The following is a 24333-nucleotide window of genomic DNA, read 5'->3' on the forward strand; positions in this document are numbered from 1 at the left end:
GTTTTGTTGCTTTTCTTGATGATTGATACCTCATCGTTCGGATGGCTCGGCGTTGGATTAATTAGAGCTTCCAGCTTGAAAAAGAACCTTGCCTAGACCCAGGGGGGGTTCTTGCACTTTAGTACCTACCTAGTGATGTTAGTTTGTGCTGAGGAGGAATAACTAACTATCTTACCTAATAATAGCCGCCAGAGACGCGAACAAAACCTTGCCTTTTTTGACATGGCGCAGTCCAAGTACCTTGCTTTGTTTTTTGATAGTCAACTATTCTTGTTTGCCATCATTCCTGGTGTGAAGCAATCGAAGGTGTGGGATTGGCGAGGAACCGTCCTGAAACACTCATTGCCGCCCACTTCGCCATTTACGTGGTCAACCCCCCCCCCCCCCTCCCTTCTTGTTTAACTGACCATTCCATGACCTGTGTATTTTCAACAGATCTCTTCCCGGCAATGCCGCGCATGTACGGTTCTTTCGTCTGAATGGACGAGATTGGCGTCGCGCCAAATTGCCGTCTCACGGATGAGCTCAGCCTCTGATCTTGGTTCCGGACCTGCCAAGGTGAAGCTGGCCCAATCATGCTCTGTCCGACGACGTCCATGTGGATTCGTGGCACGTGTTTCATTCGCCGTCGAGGGAGTCTAGCTGAATCTGGACTTAACCTGCGCTGCGCCAGCCCTGGCCGCATCCGATTTTTGCCCAAATTCAGTCAAAGGCCCGCCAGGGAAGCACTGAAGGGTGGCATTGGGATGCGGCACGGTTCACTTGGCACTACGCTCATCTGTCCCGAAGCGAGGCGCAGAGCCGATCGTTGTGGCAGAGAAGAAGGAGCAAGCGAGCGAGGCAAGGGAGTTCGATCATTCATATTTCTTCATCTTGTCGTGGGATCCCGCTGCCGATGGCAGGATTGGCGAACTTAAAAATGTTCCAAACGAGAAAACGACATGGAGACGAAAACACCTCCGGGGCCCCCAGCACCGGAATATTCCCAGCTGCCCGAGGTTTCAGCAGCATTTGGAACCGAAGCCCCTGAAGCGGTTGAGATGGGTCTCGACTCTGCCAAAGCAGTGACGGGGCCATATCTGACCTCAGATAGCAACTGGATTCCACCCCAATACCCCAAACCGCCAGTACAGGCCTCACGCTCGCCTTTTCCCATCCCTACCAGTGCCTATGCAGACTCGCCAGCTCATGGCTATTCAACCCGCTCGACAATAGGAGATGGGGAGGGGCCCCGCAGGAAAACGGTACTCATACTCTCCATTCTGGTCGGGGTCCTCGCCGCTGCTGTGGTTGGTCTGGCAACGGCCACTGGGTTGATGGCGAAGCGAGCCAACGAGGCTGAAACTGCCAATCTCTCACAAAACGCCGTGGACGGGACCTTCTCGACAGTAACCACGACGGCAACAACGACGACGACAGCTACAGTTATCGCTGCGAGTGGGACTGCTTCCCCGGTGCCGATAATAGACCTCTCGAACGGGTGTGGGGACAAAAACGAGAAGATCTCGGGCACCACGTACACCACACAGAGTAAGGATCCTCAGCGGCCACAAACTCGCACTCACACGCTAACTTGTGACTGTTCCTCTCCTTAGTTTTTGGGAAAGTCAGCTACGTGCGGTACTGCAATGCTCAGCTGAAAGAATTTCCCATTTACGGCATGCTCACGCTTGACTTCGAGGCGTGCATGGATGCTTGCGCTGCCTGGTCGTCCAAAGGCCCAGAGATTCTCGGGAAGGACAACCCAAATGCCATCTGCGGTGGCGTACGCTTTGTCCCGGCCTGGACCAACCGGACCCTAGCGTGGGCTACCAATGCTAGGGGGAACTGTTTCTTGCACAAGACCACCCAGACGGTAGACGATTTACAGGATCCAGATTTGAAGGATAAGGTACCTTGCCATGCCGCCATATTAGTAGAGAAGCGGTAGCGTAGGGGGAGGCGCATCGGCCGGGCTTGAAAGAATCGAGCCAACTTAATGCATATATGAATCAACAGGCCATTGATGGATCACAGCAAGCTTTCATCTGGATTGTGGCTCACGCTTCAGTCCCTCGAAACCGATGAGGTGACCCCCTTTGTATCCTCGGCACCAAACGGTACTCCAATCCGACCCGCCCATGCAGCAGCTCCAAGCACCCCATGGGTTCTTGCCGTCGCCATTAATCTAATTCCCCTCACAAGGTGGACCAGCGAAGACAGCAACAAACGGCGCGGCTAATAATTAACTGGCCCCTGAATACAGGGACAGTCGCGTCGCAATTTGTCCATGTCCTTTATGACCCCTTGGCCCGCGCTCACATTAATATTTGCATGCAGGGCACTCAATCGGACAGCCCCTCCACCAAGCAGATGTCCATAGAACCGTGGTGATGCCAAGAACAGCCATGAATGTCGTTCAGCCTATTCAGGGCGTCAGCACCGCTGTGAATCCGTCGGCACTTGGTTGAGTGGGCGCTCCACTTGACACTTAAAGTAGCACACTTCATCTCCAATCTGCTGCAATGACGAATAAGATCAAGATGTTCTAGGTCTATCACCATGGCTCGAGTATCCACGCTTCTGGTTACAGTTCTGGCATTTGCCGGGCAGACTTGCCTAGCCCAGCCACGAGCACACCAAGCCTCAAAGGTAATTCTCAACGGCCGCGATGTTGACGAGCAGTACGACTACATTATTGTGGGCGGCGGCACAGCGGGCCTTACCGTAGCCGACCGGTTGAGTGAAGACGGCAAGAATACAGTCCTCGTCGTGGAATATGGCAAGCTCAGTATTATCCCCCGCCCCCCTTTACGGCTTCGTGCCCCCCATTTAATCATCTCAACAGGCAACTCGGCCTCCATCCGCACCGTCCAAGGAGGGTTCATGGGCATGTCGGATGCAAGCCTCCTGTACAGCATCCAGTCCGTCCCACAAACAAACTTGAAAAACCGGACGATCGCTGTGCTCGCCGGCAAAGTAGTCGGCGGCTCCAGCGCAGTGAATGCGATGATGACCGTTAGGGGGACGGCAGCCGATTATACCCGTTGGGGGAGCTTCTTCAGCGATGCCTCCCACTGGAGTTGGGGCAGCCTGTTACCATACTTCAAGCGGGCTTTAAACTTCGCGCCCCCGGATGCGGCTGTCACGGAATCAGCAAATATCACGTACGACACAAGCTTCTGGGGCAATACTTCGGGCGTGTATGCTGGCTGGCCCTCTTTCCAGTACCCGGGAACAACTGCGCAGATGAAGGCTTTCGAGGGCATCCCCGGCGTGCCGTTTGTTAAAGACAGTGGATCTGGCGAACCGGGCGTGTACTGGTACCCGACCTTTATGGACCCAACACTAGTGGAACGGTCGTACGCCCGGACTGGGCACCATGACAAGGCCGCGAACCGTACCAACTACCACCTGGTGACTGAATCGAAGGTCCTCAGAGTAGTATTGGAGGGGACCACGGCAACTGGTGTGGCATTTGTTCCCGTTGGCGCCGCGAGCAATAGCACTATTGAAACGGTGGTCGGTGCGAGAAAGGAGGTCATTATCGCCGCCGGTGGTATTCACAGTCCTCAGGTCCTTCAACTGAGCGGGATCGGTCCCCGTAACATCCTGAGCGTGGCCAATATCACAACGGTGGTCGACCTTCCCGGTGTAGGCCAGAACTTCCAGGACCACCCCATGATCCAAACAACGTTCATGTGTAAGTGTCACCGCTGAATGGTGCAGTGCATAGACGTCGAACTACGAAAGAAACCACTAATCACCAGACTACAGACAGCAACTTCACGCTCCACCCCTCCCCCCAAGACGCCTTCATGGACCGCAACTTCTCCTCCTGGATCGACACCGTCTGGAAGGCCAACCGCACAGGCCCCAATTCCATCGCCACAGGCAACGCCGCGGCCTGGCTGCCCTTCCCCATCATCTCCGCGCGCTCCGCCGAACTCTCCTCCGCCCTCGCCTCGCAAAACCACACGCTCGCGCTCCCGCCCAACACCGACCCCACCGTCGCCGCCGGCTACCGCGCCCAGATGCTCTCCTACGCCACCGCCCTGCGCACCAACACCACCGCCTTCTACAACCTCGTCCTCACGGGCGGCACCACCAACGGCATCGTCGTCGCCCTGCACCCCCTCAGCCGCGGCACCGTCAACATCGATCCCGCCGCCCCCTACACGCGCGAGCCCCTCGTCGACTACCGCGCCCTCAGCAACCCGCTCGACGCCGTGGTGATGGCCGAGCTCGTGCGCTTCACGCGGCGCTACCACCTGGAGAACTCGCGCACGGCGGCATGGGCGGCGCAGGAGCTGGCGCCGGGGGCGGAGGTGCAGACGGATGCCGACTTTGCGGCGTACCTGGCCGAGACGCTGAGCCCGAGCGAGTTTCACCCGGCGGGTACGTGCGCTATGATGCCGAGGGAGTTGGGGGGGGTGGTGGATGAGGAGTTGCGGGTGTATGGGGTGGAGGGGTTGAGGGTCGTGGATGCGAGCGTGTTTCCGACGTTGCCGGGCGGGAATACGTGTCAGAGTGTTTATGCGGTGGCGGAGAAGGTGAGTTGAAGTTACTGATGGTGGTGATGCGGTGGCGAGGTGGTGATTGCTGACGTTGCTACGACTAGGCTGCGGATTTGATTCGGTATGGGCCACCCAAGACGGTGGAATAGGTGAGATGGGGAAGCCGGCAGTCATGGAATACTCTCGGGCGGCATGTCCGCAGAATCATCTGTCGAGCGATGGGGCGTGTACCGTCAATTGTGGAAAGCACAGGAGAACACCATCGCTTGGAATGCAGAAGAAATGTGACGAACCTACTTCAGGACCCTGTCCTGTTAGGGTTCAGCTTCGGTTGAAGGCTCTCAAGGGTGCTTAGGTTCGGTGCAGCCAAAAGGTGCACAACAAAGGCTTGTCTCAACAGTAGGCTTCCGAGCTTGTAGCGAACTGTAGTTGTGATTGCTAACTGGAGAACTCCCAGAGCTCTCCAGAACGAGTGACTATATACTAACTAAGTCCTGGGTACCTCCGTACCTGGATCGAAGAATACTTCCATGATCCTGCGATCCGTCCTGGATCATTAGATCGTTCCTCGATCCAATGATCCATTCCTGATTGGTCACCCCCGGATCGCGTCTGCAGCTCACGATCCGGTTCCCATGGCAGGAGGCCCTTCTTTGCTGATTGGCTCGGGGCACTACCAGCGTGCCCCGCCGGGTCGTCTGCATGCGACCATATTCGTGACAAGAAAACCTCAACATGATGACCCAAAATGAACTACGGAACGATATAACACAATGCCGCTCCGCCACGAGTGATACCTGCCCTGGGTGGTTATTTACTCAAGGTGCTCGCCGGGTACCTTGAGATCGCCCAACCTCGACCACCCCTTCAATGGTTGTCCCGGCTTCGCTTGGGTCATTCGCCTCGCATTCACCTTCTCAGTCAGCGGGTTCAGCGTTGTTGACAGAGCGGGAGAGGCTCCCTGAGTTATCAATAGGGCCTTGATGATACGTTCCGAGTCGTAGGCCTTCAGGAGCTGGACGAGTCGCTTTAGGTGCGGCGTTGTGGATACACATTCGGCCAACTGCAGCTTGTTGATAACGACCATGATTGTTTGCGGGCCATGGGTGAGCAAAGACTCTATTAGGTCAATTGCCGGCGAGGCACTGGCTGTGGAGCTGTGGAGCCTTTCGAATACATGTGTGTCGAAACTGTGTGATGGCGAATCCATCTCCTCTGGTAGCAGCTGTATAAGCTATCCCGCGCGACAGTAGAGAATTGTAATGAGAATCCTTTCCTGCCGAGCCATGGTGTCGTTCTCCTGTTGTGCAAGATGCCTCAACTTAGGCGTGAAGGAGATGCATGGAATGGGGGGGTCGCCACCCAGGGCTAGTTCGCTAAGCAACATGGAAATGACAGAGAGCTGCTTCTCTGCTGGGTAGAGACCGGGCCCTAGGCCCAGAGGAAAGATGAACACGGCTCTCTGACCCATTTGGTAATCCTCTGAGTCACTTTGGAGGGGGTGGGTATTAGCATGGTGCTGGGCGGCTTTTCTGCCTCGAATCTCCAGAGTCCAAAAAGCCATATATCGAAGCCTCAACTCACCCCGTTGTGATTCGCCGTTGGAAACCAGTGTTGTCGTGGCTTTTCGACCTAACACCAGTAGAAACGTCTCGACAAGGTCACATAGACTGGCCTTTGTCGCAGTAGGGTCTTCTCTGTCCTGTCTCCGGCAGAAACCAGCTGTTTTATAATTCCTATCCCCTGTGATATGGATCTTAGATTGTCCAGGACATGCAATATGCCTTGTTGAGTATCTTGAACCCTGAACTCTGTAGCTTGCTCGGCCCGGACTCTGATCCGAGTTAGCGCTTCCTTCACTTTGCCGGTGCGTTGCCTAATGTTATTATGTTATCAGTGTAATCCTGCCTGAAGTAAACGGAGGCAACATGTCGTTGCGGTGAGTCGATTATACCAGCGTACGACCATAGGATTATGAAGGACGCTCCGAGAGCAAGTGGAAAAGGGACAAACCTTGGTTATGGACGTCATGGTGCCTGTGATGAGACTCGTGTATTTATCGCCGCTGGGGATAACGCTGAAGAGATAGGAATGGTTGTTCACGGCGCCCATGAAGTTTCCGATGGCTTGTTTTGTTTTTCCAATCCCCGACCCTTTCTTCCTTTCTGTCGGAATAGTAGTAGTAGTAGTAGTTTATTAACGCCCGGCGGGTCAACCGAAAGGGCAACTAGTATTACAATCTGACGATACATTTCCCAAGATATGTCTTAATCTCTTTGAAGCCCGTAAAGTTCATTCTAGTTCATATTTCGACAGTTACCATTTCACTGCGAATTCTCGTGGGTTTAGTAGGGCTGTTAGTAGGCTGGCTTGAAGGCGATTCTCCAAGTGTTCAACGTCCTATCTTCAGCAGTTGAAGCGGTGCCTGCTATTTGTGTCACGAGGTGAGGGGGTCGGTGCTGTCGGGTGTGGTGGGTTAGGTGATTTAGTCGGCCTGTGGTTCGTTCGTGTCGAGTCGGCCCGTCGCCATTGCGAACCGTATGGTTGCGCGAACGGCAGCCATGTCAGGAGTCCAGTCGTTCTTGTCCGACGGCGATTTCCCTCCTAGATAGAAGGAAATATTGCTTCTCTGAGTGTCTGTACATTCGAGCATCTTTCTTCGGTACGCTGTCCATTTTGTGCATCGGAATAGGAAGTGGTCCACTGCCTCTTTTGCTTGTCCACATGCGCACTGGTCTGACGGTGCTACTCCGATTCGGTGGAGGTAACCGTTGAGCCTTGCCATGCCTGTTCTGAGCTGAGCAAGTTTGGCAGCCTCCTTATGAGATAGATGATCGTACAGCAGTTGGGTGTGTTTCCCTGGTAGTGCTGCGTCGACTCGCTTGGAATGAGCTCCGAATCTGTCGGAATATCTACGCCAGAGTTACGTCCTCGCAGGGGGGGATCCACCGCTGGGGCAGTCGTCACGTGGTCCTGGACCTCGGGGACGACAACCCCTGTCGCAGTATAGGCATCTCTCGGTAAGCTCTTAAGATGTTGGAAAGGATGAGTAATCAGACTGCCTCAGGCCACCTTGGTAAGCCCCAGGCACCAGACCCGAATTGGGGACAGAGAAAAGGCGGCTTCCGAATCTGCGAGAATCATCAATCAAGAAATCAGTTGAACCCATTCAATTTCGACCCCAATGAACCCCGTGTCCTGCGCTGTGCCAATATCCGTTAAACCCGTATAACGTCCAACATAAGAGCTTGGCATTCACCCTGAAAGGTTGGCATGCAGGAAAAGGGGTTTTCTTTTGTATTTAGTCCGCTCCTGAGAGCTACTCTCCTTTGTTCATAATTATGGCACTTTTACCTCACGTTTTCCCACTATCAGGAGCTCCCTGCAGTGCAATAACCCCGGCTGCAAAATCTGCCCCCCCCTCATTTCTAGATAGAAGAACATGATCCAACTGAACCACGAATGTAGCACGTCCCTCCAGAGAGAAGGGATTTGCCCTGTGCTTCTAACGCTATCGTGATACCTGGTACTCCCTACACTTTCCCAGGCTGCTTCGGCATCTTGAGCCGCCCGCAAAAGGCCATCAAGACGTGGCGGGCCGTGGTCCTCTCCGAAGACACCATCCAACTGGAGGTGCTGATGCTCAGAGTTGAAGGTTTGCCACCTTTCTGCTACGTGTCTTTTGTGATTCTCGAGGCGAAGTAATGCCTGGTCGCTATGATAGTCGATAAAGGCAAAGTTAGCAACGTGAACTCTCAATCTGGAACGCGTATTCTACAGGCTGTCCGTTTCCCTGTGTTGTTCATTGGACTGTAGCCATACTAGCCATTCGGATTCGCGCTGGCGCTGCTCCTCCGCGATCTCGCACCTGGCGTTTGCGCCTAATTACCTAGGTAATGCTTGACTCAGCGTATCACCAGGTCTTTCCTCTGCTACAAAACTATAGCTCCGGGCGGCCCCGTGGAAGGCGGGGTCACAGATACCACCGTCTATGTCGCGCGAGTAAGGTATCGACGGAGAAGGACAGGTCAAATATTATTATTATTTCCTACACCGATATGCCCTGGGGCGCGCCGGTCCTTCTACTGCTATTTACAAAGGAAACCGTGCCGTATAGGCCGGATAAAAACCTCTGTCTACCACTTTGAGACAACAATCTATGAATCCGTCATACTGCAAAAGAAAGGAGGCCCTTTGCCGGCCTCCGGGCCCTCTAGCCCTCCCCATCCACTGTTTCTAGCTCCAGCCTTCTGGCCAGCCTATACTCCAGTAGCCGGCCAGAGTCCATCAGCCAGCCAAGGACCTTCCTAACAAATCTTCTGCTCCGGGCACCTACTCCCCGTAATACGGTTTGTAGGTCCCGATGTGACCGAATCTCTCTGCCGTCCCACGGCCTTTGTAACGGCGGGTCGGGGCACCAAACCACCAAGTGCTCCACTGTCTCCCTGCCCCTCCCGCACTCGCAATAGGGGGTACGGACCTCCGGGACTTTCACCCTGAACAGGTAGTCCCGGAGGCCTATATCCCCGATACGGGCCTGGGAAAGGAGGGAGCTCTGCGCCTTTGTAAGACCTTCGTGTCTCATCAGAGCTTTGTCGGTAAATAAGAGGGCTGGGGGGTCTTCGTCGGCTATCCTCCTGTTTAATACCCTCTGTCGAGTAGTACTTTGTTGACCAGCTCTCTGTTGTTCCCACCGGGCCTGCCAGGCCAGTTCGACCACCTCCTTGGTATTCGACCCCCTATCCTTCCCCCCGATCTTCCATTTGTAGTTAACCCACTGGGCCACTACACTAGCGGCCAGTTCAGTGGGCGTGGGACTCTGCGGGCCCTGACGGGGCCCCCGGCCTCGGGTTTTCCTCCTTGTTGAACCTTCGGTAGACCTTATTGCAGGCCTCAGTGATTAGATGCCCCGTGGTTATTCTCTCAGCCTCCGGCCCAGCCCCTGATTGTAGGGCCTGCTTCTGTAGCCGGCCCTCGAAGTCAGCCAGCCGCTTGTTGAGATATAAGTCTAGCGGTGGCACCCAGGCCTCTGTTTCTAGGCACCGAATAGGAGCTGACTTGTATGCCCCTACTACTATACGAAGGCTCCTGTTCTGAGCTTTTGACAAGACCTTTGCAGGCCCCTTCGGCCCTGTAGCTCTTGGAGCTGTTGGTTGGTGGAAGCTGGAGGCTCCGTAAGCTATGGCACTGCGGATGCACTTTACGTAGACCTCCCGAGCCCTGGATAGGCTCGGGCAGGACAGGTCAAATAGAGTTCCTGAGATACTGGTAATTTGATAGCGCGGAATCTTGTGGCCCGGGTGTGAGAATCAATCAGAAGACGGAGGAGGATAGGCCGCTCCATGACCCCAGTGGGCGGCTTCTGGGCTGCAAGCTGCGCCTTCGACCCCTTAATCCTCCTCTTCATTTGCTCCTTAAGCTCTGAGGCTTACATCGTGGTCCACCTAGTTACACATTCATGGGCAGAATAAGGCAACAATTGGTTGCCAATTTATCCCGTGTGGTCAACCGACATTTGTGTCGCTTACATGTAGCCTCAAGGCTATCACTTCCCGCATGCTCTCCGAAGGATGTCGCGTATTAACTACATGTTAGTACTTAGGTAGGTACATGTATCTTAAGAGCGGGGCACTGAGGGGAGGAACCTCAAAAGCCCTTACATTTACCATACTTCCTGGCAAATCCTTCTGCGACGTGTTTTTCTTTAAATAGCCATTCTTTCCTTGGACAAAATTGCATAATTTGCGTTTGGACGAAGACACAGGGAAGCAAGACCATATCCTCGGCCTCACAGCCTCGCGAGGAAACAAAACATGGACGTCCTGGTACATGTACCGAACGTGTGCGTCCCCGCAACCGAGACTGACACAACGCGCGCAGTTCTTTTTCAACCTTTGTTTAATCAAGCCCCCTAGGACCTTGGTGATACAGAGGATGTTGTGTACTGCACAGACCGTGTGCCATTGTCAAACGGATTTTCGAGCCGTGCCGCCAAATGCACGGTAGATTTTGTCTCGGTCAACACGCCAGTCAGTACTCATCGATATGTAGGATCTTGTGTCCTGCACAGACCATTTGTCATTGTCAAGCCCGGAAGCTTAATATACACATAAAGATATCCAATGCTCGGCCCCGACTTCGGTCCCGAGTACATGCACATAGTTGGCTGCGACGCCCACAGTGAGGGGACAAGTTAAGCACCAGCGCAACCCAATATTGGTGGCTGAGTCTGAATTAATAAAACCCGGCAGGATGTGGGATATCAAAGAGGGAAAGTGGTACCAAATGGTTGGAGATGGCGTTGAAATCGTGCAGAAGCAACCCAGAAGTGTCAGTGGGCCACTCGACCCGATGAAGAGCCAACATAGAGGCGGGAGGAAGGGCTGTTGCGTCGAGAAGGTCGGGGTATAAGAAGAGGACCCATTCCCGAACATTCAAGAACAAACCTCAACAGCCATGATCCATCAGAGTAACCAGACATATCTCGTATTATCCCCCCTCAAATCTTCACTCTCCGTACAGCGCTCACGGTGCTATCCCACTCAACACTATGCGTCCCGCCACCTACCTCGGCGCCCTCTTCGGCGCCCTCTTCGCCGGCCCAGCAGCAGGCTGGACCATCCCCGCCGACCAGCCCGATGGTGTTTACCGCGTTAGCTACGATGCTAACGGCACCGTAGCGCACACGCTGATCGCCCCACCCCTAAGCCCCGAGGAAAAGCGCTCCCTCCTCTCGGCTCCCAAGCCCGGGCGCTCTCTACCATCGCGTATCACCGGCCGCCAGTCCGATTCTACCTACTGCGGTAGTACGGCCGATGCTGCCCTGGACCACCGGTCGACTGATATTGCCGTCCAGGCTCTCAAACCAGTGTAACCCCGGTGGTATCGCCCGCGGCTACGACTTCTACTCGATCGCTGGTACAACCGTCGCGTATGTCTGTAATTTCGGCTCGACATCCTGGACGTGTACCGTCAACGATCTTACCAACGACTACGCGCATATTACGGCAATTTGCGGCTGGTACCAGTCTGGCTGGCGTATACGGTGGCCTGCGACCAATAGGGGTGCGCAGATTGGCTACGAACCTAGCTGGGAGAATTTCTGTGGTCGTGGAATTGATGGCTGAAACTTACGACCAGCTCTGGGGCGAGTCTAGGTGCTGAGCAATTCCAAATATTACGATAGGGTGTGTCTGAAGGTCTACCTTGTCAGCTAGTGGCTTTCTGTCATCTTTTCGCCCCTTTCGCCCCTTTCGCCCCTTTCGCTTCTCTATCGGCCGCCATATTTTGAATGTTTTCTTTTCGGCTGGTCTCTTAGCTTCGCTCTCTAGCCTCTACGGTCTCTCACTTTCCTTGTCTTGTTGAGTACATAGGAGTTTCGTTTCTGATTGGGTTGTGTTCTCAGTGCTGAGGGCATGCTACCACTCAATGCGGCCCGACGGCTACATATACAAAACAGACAATACTTTTGCGGCCAAACAATGACATATGAACATTGGCTCGGTGATTGTCGAGGCTTCCACAGCAGACGTTTGTTCCGAGTGCAATGCCAGCCAGGGCCGTCTTGGCGTGTCTGGACGGCTGGCACATCCGCCACCTCACCATCATCAAGACCACATAAAGCGAAGAAGTAAAGAGAAAGGCACTCCTTGTCAGGGCTAGCAGCCGAGCTCTCCGAGGGATGTGAACACCAAGAGATAAATATCCGGCCCAGCTCTCCTAGAGCGGATAATTCCCACCTAACCCCGCCGCATACCTATTCATCCCATACACTCACAAAAGAAAAGTAAAGGAAGCGGCAACAGAAGAGGGAAGAAAGAGGCAATGAAGCCATGAAAAGCCCTAACACTCCCAAATACGCGCAATCAGCCCTCGTCCTATCCATGTCCTAGAAATAGAAGAACCCGAAAGAATACCACCACGTACCTCGGTAATCCGGAAACACCCAACCACTCAAGGTGCGAGCCTACCTAGTCGACACCCCATGGGTGGTATCGGCAGGAACACCACAGTAGTGCCGTATAGTAGGGCAGTGATATGAGTGTGAGTCTGAGCGTGGGTATGAGTATAGGCCTACGGCACCGCCACGCCAAAGTAGATAGGCAGCAGCGGAGGGAGAGTAGGGGTTTTGCAGGTGATGGTCGTAGTCCCGATGACCACTGGGGAGACTAGTGGGGGACTGTTGGTGATGTAGTGTTAGCTTACTAATGGTTTTGTTGGTTTATTATGGGTAGAGTGGGTGGAGGGACTTGTATGGTGGGAATGTATACGCTTGTAATGTGTTGTTTAATTATCCGTAGTAAGTCGCGAAGATTGCCGGCGAGTGGACGAAGTATGACATTCCAAGTAAGTTATTGCTCGGTCGTTTGTCCTCTCCGACGTTCCTCTACCCTCCCCATCAAGCCAACCACACCCGCCTGACTCACCTGATCTACCACGAGTTTACGCCGCCGGAGACCAATCAGCTATCTGGCGCACTGGAGAAGCATTCATCAAGATACAAAACCTTACGGACCCAGAAGCCACCCGGGAGCACGTCACACTGGAATTCTTAGAAGGCAAGAAGCCTCTCGACTTCAAGTCCCCCACCCTGCTCTACCATAGCGAGTGAGATGGTTGATATTACCTCATCATCTCTCGCGTCCCCGGGAAGACGCTAGCAGAGGCTTGGCCTGATATGGACGAGGAGCTGCGGTTGTATTGTGTCCATCGTGTCGCAGCCCGCTGTGAAAAGATGGCCGAGTGGAATGGGAAAGAAATCTCCGGGGTTGATGGAGGACAACTGACGGAGCTCTATTTGCGGAAGGACAAGAGCCTCGTTCTTGACGTCCTTCGGGACAACTGCATTGGAATTGGCATGGATGTTTCCTCCCTAGTGTTTAATCACTGCGACCTGGGCCCTGGGAATATTCTTGTTGAGCCTGATGACGATCGGGGGATAAGTATTATTGATTGGGAGGTTGCTGGGTACGTCCCGAGGGAGTGGATCAGGACAAAGTTTCACCTTTCATCAGCGTTGAATTTCCCGGACGTGGAGGGTCCGGAAAAGTCGGATTGGCGTTCTCGAACAGGTAAAGAACGCTGAGCCAACTTTGTAAAAGATGAGGTACTTAGGAAGGTAGATGGTCTTAAAGAATAGTGCTAGAGGATAGATAGAAAGCATTCGATTGTTTACAGTCAAAGACATTTATTAACTTGTAACCCCAAGTGCCGAATGACATTATCCACAGCTGTGAGGCATTTGGGGAGGCCATCATTCAGTGACAGTAAGTGACTGGTTTGGTGACAAAGATGTTGTTCAACGCGGCCCGCGTTGGGCCGCTTTGAACAAGTCATTGTTCCATGCAATCGTGTTGCTAATATTGAAAAGATTGCGACGGCCGAACCTATAAAAACGCCTACTGGGTTGAGAGTACCGAGACGGGGGACCTTGACATCACCTGCACAACGCGAGGGTTTCAAATTTGTGAAACCCTGCCTACCTATATATACCAACTCACCATGCCATCCAACGCTTTCTTAACCCTCCATAACGGTGCTACCGACGCTCGCACGCTGGGCGTCCTCCTCGAATACGTCCACCAGCCAAGCAACATGGTGCTCGACAGCCAAAACACCTCACCGAAGGACCCGCTACCATCACAGCCACCTCACACGACGGCGTCACCGCTAGTGAGGAGATCGCATCGCCTTTGGTGTTTTTCCAGGCCCCCGCAATAACCGTCTCAGACAAGTCAGAACGAGGCCCAGTCGTGGGACGAGGAAGTCGCCCACACACCACTCTACCTAGTTACATATAATTAGCTATGGCACTCATGAAAGGATATCTATCTTATTGATTGGCCTGTGCTCCAACCTCCAGGCATATTCGTGATTCTCAGACCGTTCTAGTCTGCCAGGACATTAATCCTATTGGATAATCTTGCCGCTACCAGAGTAAGAGTGGTTAGCATAATCGCCTAGGTACTTTTAAAGAGTCCTGCCAGATCATCCCCGTAATTCGAGGCAAGTCGTTGATGCGCGCGGACCGACAACCAGATATGGTGGGTTTACTAGGTACCTAAGATATATGTAAGAGTGGCTGCAGAGAATGCGGCACCAAGCGTTGTGGTGGGATGCATCCATACTGAATGGGGTGAACTGCGTGCCAGGGTGCTGAATATAAGAAGCAATGAAAGCAGTCCGTACTTGCAGATATGGTGACAATATAGGACATGGAACTACCAAGGTAGATAGTTACCCCGGTAGTTGTGGATCTTGTCCTATTTTTCTAGCTGAAGTTGACACTGATGATGTCTCCTCTTAGATCAATCCATGTCCTGTGCTGTCCGAGCTCCGTCGCGAACCAGCAGCTCCAACTCATTTGGCCGGCTACCAATGAACCACCGCCTTTAGCTGGGGAAGCTTCAACGTGGCCGTCGTCGCTGTCTAACGCCAAGCGGGTGCCGGCAGGGAGGCTGCAGTTTCTTGCTGGCCAGCAAATTTAAGTGGCAATCCGAATCCCATATCACACACCGCTCTCTTGAACTTCTCGAAGATTATGTCTATTACCACAACTCACGGGTGTTTATTTGTCCTCTGCGTCAGGGCCGAGCGCTCACAGACAATAGCCGCCATTTATGACGGCCTCGCTAGTCTATACGGGAACGAAAAATACACGGATCTGACCGTCACCTGTGGCGGACAAACCTTCCGGCTCCATCGCGCTGTCCTATGTTCTCAGTCGCCGTTCTTTGAGAAAGCATGCTGTGGAAACTTTGTGGTTAGTTTCCCTATTCCCTACGTAGTTATGAATGGATTGATCATTGATCGTGTTTATTGGTTGCAGGAAGCCGCCACAGTGTGACGAACCTACTTCAGGACCCTGTCCTGTTAGGGTTCAGCTTCGGTTGAAGGTAATCTCTCAAGGGTGCTTAGGTTCGGTGCAGCCAAAAGGTGCACAACAAAGGCTTGTCTCAACAGTAGGCTTCCGAGCTTGTAGCGAACTGTAGTTGTGATTGCTAACTGGAGAACTCCCAGAGCTCTCCAGAACGAGTGACTATATACCTATCTAAGTCCTGTGTGCTCAGTGTGCTCAGTTGCACCCTCCAACTGAGCTCACTGAGCTATTTCTCCCATTCCTGGGTCATGATTGGCTGGCTCCTACAAAAGTGCTCAGTGTGCTCAGTTGTACCCTCCTACTGAGCTCACTGAGCCACTCATGTGGGTTCCATGATTGGTTTGTTTAGCGACTGGCCTGTGGTTCCGCCCGTCGGCATATCCGTGACACACAGGCCGCATCGACCTCAGTGAAGAGGATCCCGAGATATTTTCAAAGTTTGTCCGGTTCGTCTACAAAGGGAACTACAACGACGAAGGTCACTTGGACCCTAAACACTGCGATGACTGTGTCCTGCAATCCGTCGACGATCTGATGTTCTCCCTGCACCACGGCACGGGGATTCCAGGATTGGACCACTACGACGCGGAGCTTAGCGGTGGCATGGTGAGAGCATACGGGGGTGCCTGGGGCTGTTGGAAACGACACTCAGACGGAAAGACCGGGGAGAAAGAATTGATTGATTGTTCTGTCCTCCTCCTCAGTGGCGGGCATCGCCCTGACCTCCTTTTTATGCTTCTTGTTCAGCCCCTGGAACCCCTTTTGCATTAACTAGCGCATCGGCAGCCGAGATTCTGTGTTTCAATTGCCACAACTTCCAACACAAGTGCCACAACTTCCAACACTGGTATCCGCAAGAAGGTTCCATGTGGCGAATCCAACAGGGGCGACGCACCTTGCCGATGCATTGCTTGTATGTGTGAGATTTGCCAGCGAACTGGGCGATTAGTCAAGTGCCAATACTGGGAACGCTGGCGAAGATTGAATCTATCCTGCGATGGGAGCTCCGACGGGAAGGAATACATCGTGGAGGGGGAGATTGAAGAAGTGGACGAGGGCCTTGAGGGACTCGAAAAGGACCCCGCAGGGTATTTCACTGACCTCCCTCATGCCCTGCTCACCTCGGTCAGAATGTACGCCATGGGAGACATGTTTGTGTGCCGACGCTGAAGGTTTTGGCCAAAAACCGTTTCTACAAGGCGGTAAAGCGAAATATGGACTCGTTTGATTTCCCGGACATTGTGGACGAGGTTTTCAAAACCACAGGACCAGGCGACTGGGGACTCAAGGACATTTGCGTTCTGCTCATACGAACGAGGTGTTTTGGAACTCGGCATGATTGTAACTTGATGAACGCCGTACAGCCCGTCGTTGACAGGTATGAAGAATTCCTCGAGAGCATCCAATCCGTACAAGAGATGGAAGAAGGGCAGCATGGCTTCGAAAACGAGCGCGCTGAGGAGGAAGCACCGTCGGAGGACCTAAGCAGTCACAGAAGCAAATCTAGTTTTGGGAGCGATTTTTCAGATTAAGAAATTGGAGGCAAATTGTATTGGTGGTGAAAGGTTGAAGCTTTGTTGATATAAGGCTTGATATCAGTTTACTGAGATGCCTTGAAAAAAATGACAAAACCCGTCGAGGAGTTCCAAATATCAAGGTGTATAGTCCCCGCCCATTAGCATCTAGTTAGCGACTCACCGTCCACTGTGGTTCAGATAGCCGAACAGAGGGCTCCATATCCATGTTACTCCCCAACATGACTCCATTTGCGACTCCTCCTGCCGGTGTACTATCCCCTACTTTCTCCTGAGGCCTCTCCGGCTCGTTGTGGGAATGGGAATCGCCGTGACCAGAAACGCTATCGGACTCATCCAGCACAGGCCATGGCGCTGCCTCTTCCAGGCTCAGGTTCGCAAGGCGAGCCGGTTTCAAGCCACCGGTGCCTTTCTCTCTCGCTTCTTGCACCCGGGGAATGCCGATCCCCCACGGCTCCAACCAGGCAAGCAATGTCATGAGCAACAACACGCCCGTAAAGGCCGAGAGCAGCGCCACGATACTTGTCTGGCCTTTCCCAGCCGCTTCAGTGATGGGACGCACAATGATAGCCCCAACCTTACCTGCGGCGGCGGCGATGCCGTAGCAGGTCCCCCTGAACTCGGTCGGGAAAGCCTCAGCGGCGAGGATGAATGTGAGCGTGTTGGGGCCGAGGTTGAACATGAATTGAGTCAAGGCGTAGAAAACCATGCTGACGACGTGAGCAGGCTTGCCGTACGTTTGGGAGACCGAGACGGCGGTAACAGCAAACAGGACGGCCAGGATGCCTGTAGTCCAGACAAAATGTGTCTTGCGGCTGACGTAGTTCACAAGCGGGATGACGGCTAAGCTCCCAGCCACAGCAGCGACGGAGGAAAGCTGAAGACTCCTAACCAGGTTATTGTGCACGGTTTGGAATATGTCGGCATTTGGAGAGCCGTAATCCTCTTTCCAGACGTCAAACCCGGGGTAGGCATTCTTGTAGTTGTCGAGGGTGCCCTCGACCGGTTTATCAAGCCACAGTGCAGCGAGCGTCCCTGGGCTATCAAAACCAGTGCCGTAGAAAACAATGTCGAGCAGGAGCCACTGGAGCGAGATGGAGAGCAGAGGCTTCCAACCCTGTGCGGTGCCGAAGAAGTAGGCATACGCACGAGTTCGCCACGAGGTCACCTCCTGTGGCTCGCTCTCCTCGACGTCCGAATTAACCGACTCCAAGTCTCCCGTTAGGCTCGGCGATCGTGATCCGACTTTCATGACTGCCTCTCGTGCCTTCATGAGATCTCGTTTGACGGCCGAGTAAAACCTGGGGGTCTCGGGAATCAGGAGCCGAAGGATTATGGCGAAGATGGCCGGGATGCCTGCGAGCCCGAGCACAAGCCTCCAGAGCTTATCCATGATTACATGGGCCTCCCCTAACTCTGGCACAGAAACGCCATTCCATAGCCCGTGGAGCACGCCGAGCCCAAGCCCATACGCAAGCAAGCGTCCGATGGCTTGTGCGAAGAAAACGGCCGCCAGGAGAGTACCGCGGCCTTCGGTAGAAGAGAATTCTGCTGCAATGACCGCGGACATCGGGTACTGATTGAGGAGACAGTACATGTTAGTTGAACCGCCCCCAAATGATTTCTCCCTTCTTCGCCTCCTCCTCGATTTTCGATGAAAGGGGCTCCACAAACCTCAGCGCCAATTCCAAAACCAAGAGCAAATCGCCACCAGGCCAAGGATGCGTAGATGTCCATGGAGCTAGAATACGGGGTCTCGCTCCCGCTGACGGAGACTGAAGATGAGGATCGGGCCCCAAACATATACCCCTCTGAGGAGAAGGCAGCACCACCGATGGCGGTCAAGACGATTAGGAGTTCGAAGCCGTAGAGCGAGCTCCGTCCAAAGAGATCAGCAAGGTGGCCAAACAACAGCATGCCCAAGACGGTCGCTATGAGAGTTACGAGGTCAAGAACTTGAGCCACGTCAACGGCCATACGGCCTTCGGGCGAGTAGACATAATAGAGAGCTGGCGAGACCACGCCCACGGCGATCAAGCTCCAGCTGGAGGCGAGGAAGCCCAGAAATGCGACGGCATAAACTCTCCAGCTGAAGCCAATGCCGTCAAGGAGTCGCAAAATCCTCTTCTCTCTTCTTTGCCGTCCCTATTTGTCCATCCCGTGTCAGTCGAGTATCCCAAATGTGGAGCGTGGTCCCGAGGATCGGGCCGAGTCTGACTTACCCGGATATGCTGGATGTCACGGTTGATGTTGATGGGGTCCCAGAAGTTCTGGACCTTTTTTGCCGTGGTCTCCATGTTGACAGGGAATTGGCCGGATGGACTGAACCCGAAGACTGAATAGTGAGAGTCGAGCGGGCTCTCCAGCTTGGATTGACGAGGTCTCTCTCCCTCTCGTCCCCTTGTTGAGTTCGGACAAAGCTTGGGTTTTTAGCCTAGATTGCGTGTGCAAGTGCGTCACGGAAGTCTGCCCCGGCGTTCCTGGGGCCCTTGTTGTATGGACCAGGGCAAACCGCAGTGCGCCCGGCTCGTTGTGGTGTGTGTGGAAGTCCTCGCCGCAGCTGAAAGATGGTTGCAGTCTTGGCTCTCCCCGACCTGCAAGGGTGGCCACGGGCTTCGATCTGAACTTGTCATTGGCCCATGTTCTTACTATTTCCAGTCCGTTACACGAGCTCGCGCCGGAATGCGGCTCAACAACGGGCGTCAATTCTGCCTCCAAGCACGCCGGCCAATATTTGGGCCGTTTCCCACCCCCGCGGACCCCCAAAAGGGATTCACCGAACGTGGCCATGCTTGCGCTGCTGCTCCTTTCCACGTGGCAATCCAATATTGCCAAGGTAGGCTGAGCGCGCCCGGTGATCGGGTGAGTCCCAAGCGATCCAAGAGTGACTCTGACAAGGGAGGGAGCCGCCCGAGCGTTGCTTTTCCCCTGGAATCCCCGGATCGTCCGTCCCCACATCAAGCTTGCTGGCCGTTGGGGCTTTCAAAAGTTTGAGACACGGCCCAGCGACGATCTCCCACGACTCCACGGCTCCACGACACTGTCCAGACGTACACCACAGTGTATTGGCCCCGGGAAAGATGTCGGGCATCGAGGTGATCGGCGTCATTCTCAGCGTCATTCCCGTTGTCACTAGGCTCGTCAAGCACTTCGGAACCGAACGAAATGCACCCCGCCAGGTGGAACGGTTGTCACGGATGCTCGAGGAGCTCCAAGATGAGCGGCTGTGGCAAAGCGCCATGCCCACTGAGCAGAAACACATGCAGCGAATGCTGGACCGATGCACCAAGTTGATGGACAAGGAGATGGCCGCGGGCCAAAGGAGTCGTGCCTGGAAATTCTTTTGGTCAGCCGAAGCTGAGAGCCGGCTGAAGGAGCACAATGACGAACTGGATAGAGAGCTTGACCGGCTCCAGCGTCGCGTGGAAATCTTTCTTAGGACGCAAGTCTCTCTTCTTCCCATCGAAATCTTCAGCTCCGTGTTGGCTAACTCTGCCCAAGGCAACCCACGCCGCCTCCGATAGTCCAATTCCCTTCCCTCGACGCCCCAACAATATCGCCACTACCATCCAACGAATTGAGGTCTCCAGTCGTGAGGCCTGAACGAGGTTAGTTTCTTCACTGAATCGATAGTGTCCTTAAGAGCCAAATACTGAACGATGTTAGATTCCATAGGCTTCCCTGCTCGGCGGGCTTCTGTCCAAGAACTTGATCTTCCAACAACACTGTAAGACCACTTGTGCCTGCGTGCGTTGATGCTCAAGTCCCCTAATTTTATCTGAGATGTCTACAAAATCCCTACGGCAAGCGTATCGGCGAGAAAATACGGCTGCAGAAGCTCACGATTATCGAGCGAGATGACATGTGGAGGCGGATCCAGTATATTGGTCGTGTGTCGGGGGGTGCTGAGGTTCGAGTTACCCACAGAAGTCAGCACTCTCACTTCCGATTTTCCCGTCGTGTTTCCACTCACAAATCGCCCGCTAACTCGCCACGAGCAGTTCCACGCGGCAACATATGGTTCGAAGACGAAGACCTCGAAGACCTATCTGTTTCCTTCCTCGAAGCTCACGACATCACAATACAAGACGCCGAGGGATACAAGGTGTACCGGTCATACTCCATCTACCAGTTCGGCACGGTTGCGCACCGAGAAGAATTTCTGGTCCATGTCCGAGAGCGGCAGCTCTTGGGCCGTTACTTCGCAGAAAAGATTTGGGAACGGGGCGAACTGATTGCCCAGCAAAAGGTGGTCCGGCTGTGGAGGAAAACCACATCAAGGGAATCACAAAAAACAACCTTGTCCTTCATTGGACGGGACGAGAGGCCATATGAACGGCCGCTGGTCGACTTCCGCCGGAGCCCCACGTTACGAGAGAACCGTGTCGACCTTGTAGACGTAGTGGGTGGCGGCAAAACGACCGTCGAGTTCCGACGCCCACCCAAGCCGCCGAAAACCAAGTCGAAGCTATTCGGATCGCGCTCAAAGAGCACGACGTCCTTGACCTCGGAAGGCGGCACCAACTACGACTTAGACGCGGCCCGCTTCAAGGAAGCATTTGAGGCGAATCACCCAGCGACCTTCACATTTTCCCCATTAACCTTGCGTCCCACGGGCGGAGAGGCAAGCCTCCATGATATTCCAGGACTCTCGCCCAGCTTACCTGCCTTGTCGCCGACTTCTTCAAGCGCGCCCACGCTATACACCATAAGCCTCCCCCCAGCCTCGATCGCCTCCCTTTCAGACGACCTACCTGTCTCGCCACGGACTTCTATAATGCCGGTGGTAAAAGATGAAGAAGACTGGTACCCCCAATGAATCAATCTCGGCCCAGTGGATCACACCATTCGCGCACGGCCTTTGAAATGTTCTCTGCACCACCAGGAAGGGGGGCAGAGGTGGGTCTGAAATGCGACAACTCCCAACATACACCTACCACTCTCCTACCATCGGCCGGTTTTGCCGTTTATTTTGAACGAACCCATGAATTTCATAATAGTGGGCTGCGGCCGGCAGCAAAATGGACTCACTGTCAGCGGAAGACACGCAGCCCTCGCATGAGCAAACAAGGCTCTGCTTAATACATACCGGTATCAATGGTAACTTCAAGATACCGAGGTTTATACTCGCCGATGACAAATCCAGTCAGTAAGTAACTCATTTTTTGAGGTTCAAACGAGACAAGGTTCAAGTTTTTGTTGTTCTCATGTATCGGTCATTCCTGACAAATGCTTAGCAATCCAAATTCCTACCCCAGAAGGTGGTGTTACTGGCACTCTATGGTATGGGAAAGACTGAGTGCATTGGACGATGAAAGCGCCCATTCACGGGTAGCAAAGGGAGGACTCCTTAGAAAAAAGATAATAATACTACTTGTTTGTTACTAGCATCGGGTATTAAGGGACAATCCGGGTCTATGGATTGACTGATGATGTGAGACGACCGAAAGCGGGTACATAAAAGAGCGCGGCACACTCCTTCACCGATGCAACCTTCACAACGTTGCAAGAACCAATGGTCCCTACGATTGTCACCTCAAACCTGTGGACGGCGATGGGTCACGCCAGCCAACACCATCGATATTGGCTCATAATTACTCGGTACGCTCTCCTTCTACCCTCGTTGTGGCCCAAAGTCACTAGGAGTTGGCGTTTGGGATGATGGTGGGCAAGTCGGCGGAGGGAGCTGGCCGTTTTTGTATTATAAAAGACCCCTCTCGGTATCCCAAGAGAAGCAATCTCAGGGTGTGGTGGCGCACTATCCACGCGGGTGTAAAGGCAGAAAAGAATGCGCGAAAGAAGCGCGGGAAACCCACATTTTAGTACAGCTTCCTTGTTGGGAACCTCATCGCCAGACTTTGGGGGCGCCGTTTTGGCCGTTCCGGACATGGCTGTTAACACCTACATGTCCGATGAGGGGATAACGGATCCTGAGGGTCATCGCCTAAATTAAGTTTGAGTCGGGTCATAAGTCCCATAGTTGGGTAGGATTCAGCCGGACTTCGCTCTGCAAGCTCCTCTGAACTTTCCTTCCTAGCATCATCACAGGCACGGCTATAGATTACCCCCGGGCTCGAGGTTCCACCGCATATGCCAGCACCCAATGCGTCAAGCCCGGAGCCTGTTTGCAACCCCAATTCCGTTGGAAAGACAACACTACCGATACACTATAAAGAGACCCATACCTGCCCCCAACTGATGTTTACCCCTTTTATCCTCTCATGTTGTCACCGCTTCTTGTTTGTCCCATAACGCTACACCAGTACAATGCTCAAAACGTTATTTTACTCCCTCGCCTGGCTTGCCACATTGGCATCGGCCGTTGTAAATCCCAGCCCGGCCGTCGGCATTGAACAGCGGGCATTGACAACGACGACTGTGGTTAAATGGACCACTACCACGGTAACGGTGAATCCGTCTGACCCAACCGTTTGGGTGACGTTGGCTACAACATGGACATGGCCTTCCACCACAACAACCACAAAGACAACGGGATGCATAACTGTTTCGTACATTTACCCCCCGGAGGACCCAACACCAACACCCAGTACTACTAGTGGCGATGCCACAACGACTACGGTGCTCAGGACAGTCACGTCGAAGACGACAGTCACAGAGACCCGCACCGATGTCCCGCTTACCACGAGGTATTCAGGGACAGTCGCGACGGTGAGCATGACAACCGACTTGACAGAGTACTCCACCAAGTGCACAAACACGGCAGTGTTGTCCTTTTACATCGGGACGACCTACACGTCGACATACACTCAAGCCGCCACCCGTAGCAGAATAACCGAGACCGCGGTCTGTATGATAACCACCACACGATGGTTGCCGCAAACCAACGTGACGTTGCTGCCTTCGTTTACAACACCTTACTGGGACCCTGATTACTACACCAACGGAACTATTCTCACGGTCACCGAGCCAATCTCAAGGACCACTTATGTCACCGTCACCACGGACGCGGTGACGTCAACCTCGGTGATTTGCGATAACCCGAGCACGGTGATAACATCCACCTACTTCACAGTAACCAAGACGGCAGCGACTACCACAGTCCAGCCCACGGGTTGCGATGGCGTCTCCGAAATCCCCACCACACCAACCGAAACGCCTGTAGCATCAGCGGGGCTGAGACGGAGAGGTGTAAGGTTGAGGCACGCAGGGGGTGCTGGTAGTGAAGTCCGCAGACAGGCTGAAGACCCGGTGGGGACGCGGACCGTTGTGTTCACAACGACGGGGGTGCTAACCAACGGCACCACCGCGACCGTCACTCGGACGGGTATCGTCGAGACCTACACCCAGACCCTTACCACCATCGTCATGGTTGGCGAGACGATCAGCGCAACGGCGACCAAGTACCTTTCCGAGTGCTCCTCGGCAGCGGCAACAAGCGGTTGAGTGACGGTTCAAAGGCTTG

General features: G+C 53.8%; 8 protein-coding genes across 8 annotated transcripts; 5 read left to right on the forward strand and 3 right to left on the reverse strand.

Moving 5' to 3' along the window:
• Window positions 1–941: 941 nt before the first annotated feature.
• On the forward strand, window positions 942–1930 carry CHGG_09496 (uncharacterized protein; the record flags this gene model as incomplete). The annotated part of the gene is made up of 2 exons (XM_001227422.1): window positions 942–1530; window positions 1596–1930. 2 exons carry the CDS (start codon window positions 942–944, stop codon window positions 1928–1930), a joined length of 924 nt encoding a protein of 307 aa, XP_001227423.1.
• Window positions 1931–2541: 611 nt separating this feature from the next.
• On the forward strand, window positions 2542–4645 carry CHGG_09497 (uncharacterized protein; the record flags this gene model as incomplete). Its single annotated transcript, XM_001227423.1, has 3 exons — window positions 2542–3682; window positions 3757–4532; window positions 4601–4645. 3 exons carry the CDS (start codon window positions 2542–2544, stop codon window positions 4643–4645), a joined length of 1962 nt encoding a protein of 653 aa, XP_001227424.1.
• Window positions 4646–8709: 4064 nt separating this feature from the next.
• On the reverse strand, window positions 8710–9081 carry CHGG_09498 (uncharacterized protein; the record flags this gene model as incomplete). Its single annotated transcript, XM_001227424.1, has 1 exon — window positions 8710–9081. One exon carries the CDS (start codon window positions 9079–9081, stop codon window positions 8710–8712), a length of 372 nt encoding a protein of 123 aa, XP_001227425.1.
• Window positions 9082–11046: 1965 nt separating this feature from the next.
• On the forward strand, window positions 11047–11623 carry CHGG_09499 (uncharacterized protein; the record flags this gene model as incomplete). The annotated part of the gene is made up of 2 exons (XM_001227425.1): window positions 11047–11279; window positions 11353–11623. 2 exons carry the CDS (start codon window positions 11047–11049, stop codon window positions 11621–11623), a joined length of 504 nt encoding a protein of 167 aa, XP_001227426.1.
• A 2271-nt stretch (window positions 11624–13894) lies between these two features.
• CHGG_09500 (uncharacterized protein) lies at window positions 13895–14092 on the reverse strand (the record flags this gene model as incomplete). Its single annotated transcript, XM_001227426.1, has 2 exons — window positions 13895–13936; window positions 13997–14092. 2 exons carry the CDS (start codon window positions 14090–14092, stop codon window positions 13895–13897), a joined length of 138 nt encoding a protein of 45 aa, XP_001227427.1.
• Window positions 14093–16023: 1931 nt separating this feature from the next.
• Window positions 16024–19207, reverse strand: CHGG_09501 (uncharacterized protein; the record flags this gene model as incomplete). Its single annotated transcript, XM_001227427.1, has 6 exons — window positions 16024–16146; window positions 16271–16312; window positions 16497–16856; window positions 17074–18486; window positions 18585–19055; window positions 19133–19207. 6 exons carry the CDS (start codon window positions 19205–19207, stop codon window positions 16024–16026), a joined length of 2484 nt encoding a protein of 827 aa, XP_001227428.1.
• A 783-nt stretch (window positions 19208–19990) lies between these two features.
• CHGG_09502 (uncharacterized protein) lies at window positions 19991–22311 on the forward strand (the record flags this gene model as incomplete). Its single annotated transcript, XM_001227428.1, has 5 exons — window positions 19991–20356; window positions 20586–20637; window positions 20912–21696; window positions 21911–22059; window positions 22299–22311. The coding sequence occupies 5 exons, from the start codon at window positions 19991–19993 to the stop codon at window positions 22309–22311; spliced, it is 1365 nt and encodes a 454-aa protein (XP_001227429.1).
• An 866-nt stretch (window positions 22312–23177) lies between these two features.
• CHGG_09503 (uncharacterized protein) lies at window positions 23178–24314 on the forward strand (the record flags this gene model as incomplete). Its single annotated transcript, XM_001227429.1, has 1 exon — window positions 23178–24314. One exon carries the CDS (start codon window positions 23178–23180, stop codon window positions 24312–24314), a length of 1137 nt encoding a protein of 378 aa, XP_001227430.1.
• Window positions 24315–24333: the final 19 nt, after the last annotated feature.

The sequence above is a fragment of the Chaetomium globosum genome, genomic scaffold (assembly GCF_000143365.1).
Source record: "Chaetomium globosum CBS 148.51 scaffold_6 genomic scaffold, whole genome shotgun sequence".
In the NCBI taxonomy this organism is placed as follows: Eukaryota; Fungi; Ascomycota; class Sordariomycetes; order Sordariales; family Chaetomiaceae; genus Chaetomium; species Chaetomium globosum.